The following is an 8755-nucleotide window of genomic DNA, read 5'->3' on the forward strand; positions in this document are numbered from 1 at the left end:
GCTCCAAACCCCCAGCGAGTTGAGTCTCTGGTTTCGGTTTCAGTGGGCACAGCAGGGCTCCCACACAATGTAGTTTGTTTGTATGCTTTTCTGATGGTTGGTGAGTAGTGTCATGTTCTTTGTATTAGGTAGAACATTGTGGACCACACACTGTTATCACCCTTGACACTGGATTGACAAAACTAGGAAAATCAAGTGTCTCCCAACATTTTATACTTTTTAACTCTCATTTAACTCTTTGTGACATTTTATTTTTAGTATGTGATACTTTTATTGAAATCATTAATAGTAAATCTAGCATTTTAATATATTAATGTTCACATAAGCATTGTAATTCAAATTCAGATAAACTTATTTGGTAGCATTGGTAGCATTATTTTCTAATTTAGTTTTGATAATTGAATCTTAAAGCTAGGTGTGTGTGTGGTAGGGCATATCTTTAATCCCAGTATTCAAGGAAACTGACGAGTAGGTCTTTCTGAGTTCAAGACCAGCCTTAGTTGCAAGATTAAAAATTAGCCAAGTCAAAATTTAAAAATAAAGTTGTCTGGTAACTCTTACTAGAAAATACTCACTTATAATAAAATCTAGGTTGGAATAAAATATTCAGTTCTCCTAGATTTGGAATGAGAATACCTTAGTCTATTTGTAGGTTCATTTGTAGTTTAGAAATCTTTTTAAGGCCCTGGCTATGTTCTGCTAAGCAGAATTATGGTCATTCTAGCTGTACATGGTGGTGTGCACTTGTAACACCAGCAATGAGGAGGAGGCAGGAGGAGCTCAAGTTTGAGGTTGACCTCAGCTGCATAGCTCAGAGATTACTGATCATTTTCTCAAAATGAGTCACTTGTGTGTGTATAAAACTGTTTGAGACAAGCACCCTCCCTTTCATAGTGATTTTATCAAGTCCCATAGGGAATTCCTGTATCCTTGCTATGCCTCACCTCTTAGTATTTATGTGGACAGTTTTGTAACTTAAACATTGTTCTAGACTTGAAGCCTTCAGTGATCCTTTTGTTGCAATGGTACTTCAGTTCTTTTCCTTTTACATTTGTTTGTATACACAGATTAATAGGTCAGAGGTCAACTTGCAGGAGTTGGTTGTCTGTCTGTTTTGACTGTGTGGTTCCTAGGGATAGAATTTAGGTCAACATGCTTGGCAGCAAGCATCATAACTAATTAGTCAGGGTTCTCTAGAGTCACAGAACTTTGGTAGTTTCTATGTAGTAAAGTAATTTATTGATGACTTAACAGTCTGTAGTCCAACTCCCAACAATGGTCAGTGGCAGCTGTGAATGGAAGTCCGAGGATCCAGCAGTTGCTCAGTCCCACAAGGCAAGCAGGTGAAGCAGAGGGAGCTTTCCTTCTTCCAATGTGCTTATATAGGTCTCCAGCAAAAGGTGTGGCCCAGATTAAAGGTGTGTGCCACCACACTTTTAATCCCAGATAACCTTGCTTGAACTCGTAGATCTTCCAGTCTTAATCTTCTAGGATTCATAGCCACTATGCCACCACACCTTTAATCCCAGATGATCTTAAACTCATAGATCTTTCTATCTTAATCCTCTGCGATTCATAGCCACTATACCTCAAGATCTCCATGCCAAGATTCAGGTCGGAAACTTGTATCTCTCAGCCTCCAGATTAGGGCCAGGTGAGCCTTCTAATTCTGGATTGTAGTTCATTTCAGATATAGTCAAGTTGACAACCAGGAATAGCCACTACACTAATCAATCCATCTTACCAGTCCTCCTTGATTTCTTGATGTGCTTTTCAGTACTTTTTAAGTACTTTTTTTTTATCCCTTTCTTTCTTTCTTTGCTGATAATAGTATGTTACTAATTTTACAGGTTCATTTAATGTCACATTGATTGACATGCTGTAGTATATAATGCTATGAAGTCTCAGAGTACAGACTAGACATAGCACAGTGTGTACAGTTGTGGCCAGACACAGGTCACCTTATAGAATCCCCCCTTTAAAGCATAGTTACCCTAGTCCTGCAGGCATCACCTTCAAGGTGACATTGTTCAGGCCCTGAGTTTGAGCTCTAGACTTGACACATGCTCTAGTAGGTAACTTAAATTCATCAAGATGAATTATTTACAGTGGTATGTAGTTTTACACTTAAGAACTTGAGGAATAGCCAAGCATGGTGGTGCACATGTATAATCCTATTACTTGAGAAGCAGAGACATGGAGATTTCTCTGAGTTTGAGGTCTGTCTAGAGACTGTCTCAACAAAAAGCAAAAATAGCTAATTCCCTCCTCCTTTCCTTCTTTTTCTTCTTCCCCCTTGTTCCTCCTCCTCCTCCTCCTCCTCCTCCTCCTCCTGCTCCTACCACTACTACTACTACTACTACCTCTACTGATGCTGATGATAATAATAATAATATAAATTGGATTTCATAAATTGTTTTTCTTTCCTAGAGAGATGTGTAGTTTTCATCCTAAATTTGCTTCATTCTTCAATTGTGACTAGACTGTAGCTTTTGTTGACTACCTGAAGAAAGTAAATGCTTCATTAAGACAATGATACATTTTTTTCTTCTAGTTTTACTGTAAAATAATGCAGTCAGTGGCAGAACTAATACTGGTGCTGAGTGCTTCACAAGTTATTAAGATTAAATGAAATAATAAATGCTTAGTTCTTCATAAGCTATAAACATCTAAGACTCTTTGCATGAGAAATGTTTAATTGAATGATTTTTTTTCTGACCAAGTAAAGTTTCAACAGTCTTGGACCAAAACAAAAGTACACAAAACCTAGTCTTGCCTGGCAGTATAGTCAAGACACAAAATGTTCAAGCCTTCCCTCAGAAGTCTTGTGATGTGTTAAATAACTTTCCTGTTTGTGCTGAGCCACATTCACAACTGTCCTCAGTGATGTGAACAGTAGGCTGCGTATGGGACACACTAATAGATGTAGCATTATTTACATGTGGGTTTGAGTGTTTAAAATTCTTCTGGTTAGATAAGTATACTTCATGTATTCTACCATAACTTGCTGATAAATTGTGACTGCTAAGACAGGTATTTCATTTAAGTAGAAAGTCAGAGAGACTAGAAAATAGTAGGTGAAGCTTTTTTTCTTAACATGCCTAGGACTTTGACTCATGAATTTGTTAGTGAAATAACAGTTTAACCTATGCTTGGATTGAGGACTTTCTGCAAAGATAAGCAAAGTCATATGACCTGGTTGAAGTGCTGACACTCTGCATTCTGTAAGAGGCTTTTTCATTTAGAAGGATGAAGGTTTCTCTGGTGCTCATTTTGTGAGGTTCCTTCTTTAGTGTTAGATTTAGCACAGAAGCAGCATCCTAGTAGATGCCTGTTGATCATTTGTAACACCTAGACTAGAAGACTTGTAAAGGAGCCTATGAAGGGAAGAGGATGTGAAAGCAATTGGGATGGACTCGTAGTTTTATTGTCAATCTTTGTGGATGAGCTTAGCACATACAATTAACCTCCTTTTAAGTTTTTGACAGACTTCTGTCTGTGAAAGCTTGTCAGGAGAGATGAAGGTTTTGAAATCAAGGAAAGTTTAAATTACCTAGAAGAAATAATTAAGCATAACTGTCAAAGTTCACGTAAACTTAAATTCACAGAATGGGATTGGTGATGTAAGAAGAGAGTATGTAAACATGGTCACAAAAACCAGTCTAGGAAATTCAGGTCCTGTGGAGTGGTCTTGGTAAGCTACTCACTTTCTGTGTCAGTCAAGGAAACATGAACCATAGTAGGTACTATTTCAACAGAGAACTTAGAAAGGAGTTATCGAAAGAGCTCTTGTAAACTGGAGGAGAAAGGAGACAGGCATACTATAATATAGATTTAGAAGCAGTTATAGCCCCAGGGCTAGAAGATGAAACATAAAGGGTTTTACTAGGTTTTGCTATTATTAGATCTTAGACTCTGAGAAAGTTCTATGCGACATTGGGATTGAAGCATCTGATGTGTTGTTGCTGTTTAACCCCTGGAGCTTAAAGGAGTTAGTTGGACATAGCAGAGCAAGGAAAAGTGATGTTATTAAAATTCCTTATAACTTAAAAAGAGACCATGAGTTTGAGACTGAGGTGCAGTAGGAATTTTATAACTATGTTTTAATTTTAAAATGAAAAAGAATGAAAATAAAATTTCTTATAAAATACCATCTCTTTTCCTCTACTTATTTCATCATCTTTTATTTCCTCCCAGTGTCATAAAAATTCCACACTTTTTACATGAGACAGTCAGTGTCTCATCCCCCTAATACTCCCTTCCCCCACCTCCTCTCTCTCACATAAACATAGAGAAGGGAATTTGGGGGAGAATTGTTTGGGAAATATTTACTAGTTATGGAAAAAAGTAAAACTGAAAAGGCACGACAGCATGTGCCTATGTATAATCAATCCTTCCTTAACTAAATAGCATAGATTTCTGAAATAGGATTGATTCTCTGTGAGGGTCCTCAGACGAGTCTGCATTAAGTAAAAGTAGTACAATTTGAAGGCTGTTGCACGATGATAGCTAGGAGATGCTTCTAAGCAAGAACCTGTTCAGTTCTGAGGCTGAAAACAACACTGTAGTCAATTCTAAGGACTTTGAACTTGATTTTTGGTTGAAGAAAACATTGGAAATGAGGCTACAAGAAACTGTCTCCATCTACCATTGTAGATCCTAGGATTGAGCTCAGGTTGCCATACTTGGCAGCAAGTATTTGTACCTCCTGAACCATCTTACCAGTTTTCAGCTCTATTTTAAATCACTTGCAATAATAATAAGTAAATATGATTTTCCTCAATTTTTAAAAAATTGAAGTCTTTGAATTCAGAAGTTATTCTTACATAAAGGTATTGTGGTAGTGCTGAATGTGGTAATACCAGTGTACTGCTGTCATGGTTAAAGTCTGAGGGCTCTGACTCAGGTATATCTGCTTAAGAGCATGTTCTGCATTATGATCTTGTAGAGAAGTTAATTTATCTGAGTTTTGGTGATAATGTGTGTCGGTATCATGCTTTATTATGAAGCATGGTGCTTTGATTATGAAGATTTTACATCTCATTCTAATAAAGTAAGCATCATTTACACTTTCATACTTTACCTTTTAGTCTCATGGTATTTGACCTGTTACTACTTTGACGTAGCTTGTTGACAAACCTGATGACATGCTTACATGTCATTGTAGCATGTGCATATATTTAAATACACCCACCAATCTGTCATCCACAATTCCAAAAAGTTCAGAAAATTGTGTTTGCAACTATTTATTCTGCTTATCATATATGTGTTGTTATATATAGTATATAGATAGGATTGCATTAAGATTTTTCCAGACACCAATAAAGAGACTATATTATCTGTGATATACTATCCTTTTGCAAATTGAAAAATCTCTGATACCTCAACTTGGGATGCCATGTGTTCTAAGAAGCTGTTACATTTTCAACCTTTCCTACTTCAAAGGTAGGAAATGCTGTTCGTAGTGTTCTGATAATCTTTGTATTTCCTCATGGAATTCATCTGTCTTTTATAATACTACTTCTAAATACTTATCAAAAATAAGTCAAAATTTAGATTTACAACAAAAGCCTGTGGGAATTTTCAGAGTGATTATATTCATAGTGTATTCTCAGACTAGAAGCAAGCAATAGTCTATAGAATGAATAAACAACAAAACATTACTTAACCATTTAAACATTCTGCTACCACAAACAGCATGGATCAGTATTGTAAACAGTATACTGTGAAAATGTGAACTTCACTGAAATTGCGTGTAATACCATTCTCCTAACTTCTACAACTAAAAGCTGAACTATGGTTTAAGAGAAGTCACACTAATGTTGCCACTTAAACTTTACCAAGGAGGTTTTGCTGTTGGAAATGTTGTGTGTCTTCATCAAAACTGGCCAAATGTGTCACTTTAAATTTTGGGGTGTCATTGCCTGTAAATTATGTCTCATTTTTTAAAAATGATATTAAAGGTAGGGTAAATTAAAAATAAAACGTTAGGGAGATGGAGGATATAGCATAAAGTGTAAAATACAATTTAATGACTCGATTCTGGTCCTTAAGAGCAGTTTTCTTTGTTATCCATCCCCCCAAAGTAATTATTACACCTGACCTAATGTTCGTTTGATAAAATATGTTGTAAAATATCTACAAGGTCTATAATTTGACCAATTCTGAGAAGTCTTATAGAAGAACTAGATGAGAGAGCCTTTACATCACGGGATAAAATTTTTTAGCAAGTAAATATGCTAAATTTTTGTAAAAAAAAAATGGACAGTAAAGTTGAAACAATCACTTTCACATGGAAATAATTCTGTCCTGACCTTTATTGTATTGGGAGGCAATAAAGCCCAGTCTCTACTCTTTGAATAAAGAACTTAACAGGTGGTAGGGTCATAAAGATAATAAAACTTATTTTGGAATGTGACAGTTTGGTTTTAGATTCTAATTCTGCCACATAATTCTGCACCTTCTGGCTTAAGGTTTTCTACTTAACCCACTGCAGTGATCTCTGCCCGGGTTTAGTGTTCTAATCCTATATATGACATGGCCTTGTGTACGTACATTGGTGGCAACACATGGATTTCTTCTTCCATCTTTCTCTTGGCTATCATCCCCACAGTTGACATAACCACTTCTTAATAATAATAAGCAGTCTAATTCAAACATGTTCCCAAGTGCATCATCTCTTTGCAGTTTCTTCCTTTTTAGATTTTTTTGATGGAGGTAAATTTGTCCGTGACTCACTAATATTTTCAAAGTTGAACAACATCTTTTTTCACTCTGACTAAAAGTATGCCTGTTGCTTTTTATTTTCTTTTTTAAAATTTTTATATTTCATAAGATTAAATTCAAAGAGCCTGGCGGTATTGGTGCACGCCTTTAATCCCAGCACTTGGGAGGCAGAGGCAGGCGGATTTCTGAGTTCAAGGCCAGTCTGGTCTACAGAGTAAGTTCTAGGACAGTGAGGGCTACACAGAGAAGCCCTGTCTCCAGGGAAAAATAAAGAGAGAAGAAAAAAAAAAGCGAAACAAAAAAATTCAAAGAAACTATTGTTAAATTTTAACGTGCATCATTAATATTTTTAATGCACAAATTTAGGAACTTTGATAATAATAAACCTCAACTTCTCTTTTAATAGTAGCTTGTTTTATATTTAATCAAATAAGTCATTTATTTTATATAAATTGATGAGGGTCAAGGAATAATAACTAACAAATAATGTAGGTATCTTCATTATTCTATTGCAAAGAAGATTTTAAAAGTTTTTGGTAGTACATCAAATGTTTTCGTAATAGTTTCATTTATATTTTTCTTTAATTCTCTGTGGGTTAGTAAATACCCACTCAGCAACTCTTTTTACTACAAATTACAGCATACCAATCTCTAGTCTAAAAAACTTTGTGTCCAGAAATGGAAGACTGAGAAACTTGCATGTGTCTTAGTTCTATCTCTCCTATGTTTCAAATGTCAAGTAGACTTAAGTGTTGTATTAAAGTACAGAACACTTAATTCTATAATCTTTAAAGGACAAACTTGCTGGTACTTCTACCACTTATATTTCACTTTAGTTAGAATCACTTTAGTTAAAAAGTTGTGCTTTGGAAGTAATACCACAAATTTGATTTCCATACCAATCACTTAAAAATAAATGAGTAAGTTCCGATGAGGTTTAGTGATGTGTGTACCTTTAATTCCAGCACATGGGATGCATGCAGGAGGATTTCTGTGAGCTCAAGACCAGCTAGGGCTTGAACATTAGACAGGGCCTTTGGAGGCCTGTCTCAGTAATAATAATAACAATAATAATGATGTTATTATGGGATTCATGCATGGGTATTAGATAGTGATAAATAACAAAATTGAGACTATTCTAATAGAATCTACTTTGAGAGTGGTCACGTCTAATAATTCATGGCTGAATTATAGAATGGAGGGTGGGTCCTAGAGAAGGCAGCATTTTTTTTTTTTTTTAAGTTGACGGTGCTATGAATAAGTAGGGCTTGGAAAGAGAAACGTCTAGGAACATGTAAAGAACATAGGCAAATAGGAAGACACACAAAGACATTGAGGAGTTAGTCTGGTGTATTGCTTTACAAGATATGTGTGAAAGAGCAAGTTAATTGGCTCATCTTGGTTTGGTATTTTGAAGAGGATTTAAATCTTTGTTTAGATAGTAAGAAATCAGTGTAGGGTTTAAGACATGAGAATATTACAAAGCATTAAGGTAGCCAATGTGTTGAGGGAAGTTTGTCTGGCCCTTGGATATAGATTGGGTTTTTAGATTGTGTATGTACTAAATGACAGACACTACTATCAGTTGAGTTCAATAGTTTGAGTAATAATGAATTATTAAGAATAGTGTTAGTTAATGGAAGAGAGTGAAACCAAGGTGTGGCCATCTAGGTTTATGTTTGTGTATTTTAGTTAGTCATAGTGCCTCTTTCACTTGTAAGTATTTCCTATGTTGGTAGTAAATTATATAGTGACCCTAAAGATAGAGGGCCAAAGATATAATAGCACTTGTAGTTAGACTGAGGGAAAAACCAAGAACAGTAGCATAAGAAATCAGGAATAAAAGTTTAGAAATTCAGTGATGATTGCTAGTTGACATTTTTAGTTCAAAGTTACATGGTACCTACATTTTTTTAATTGTATGTATACAGTTTCAAATACTGCTTGTTTCCCATGTGCAGGCTGAAGGAGAAGACAGCCTAAAGAAGATGCAGCTGATGGAGCTTGCAATTCTGAATGGCACCTACAG

At 35.6% G+C, this 8755-nt stretch overlaps 1 protein-coding gene across 1 annotated transcript in view; it reads left to right on the plus strand.

Moving 5' to 3' along the window:
• Qki (QKI, KH domain containing RNA binding) overlaps positions 1-8755 on the plus strand; it is a 111220-nt gene that overhangs the window by 94320 nt on the left and 8145 nt on the right. Inside the window, exon 6 of the mRNA XM_031351688.1 lies at positions 8688-8753. Coding sequence (XP_031207548.1) covers positions 8688-8753 — 66 coding nt within the window. The remainder of the gene's footprint in view (positions 1-8687; positions 8754-8755) is intronic.

The sequence above is a fragment of the Mastomys coucha genome, unplaced genomic scaffold (assembly GCF_008632895.1).
Source record: "Mastomys coucha isolate ucsf_1 unplaced genomic scaffold, UCSF_Mcou_1 pScaffold5, whole genome shotgun sequence".
Lineage (NCBI taxonomy): Eukaryota > Metazoa > Chordata > Mammalia > Rodentia > Muridae > Mastomys > Mastomys coucha.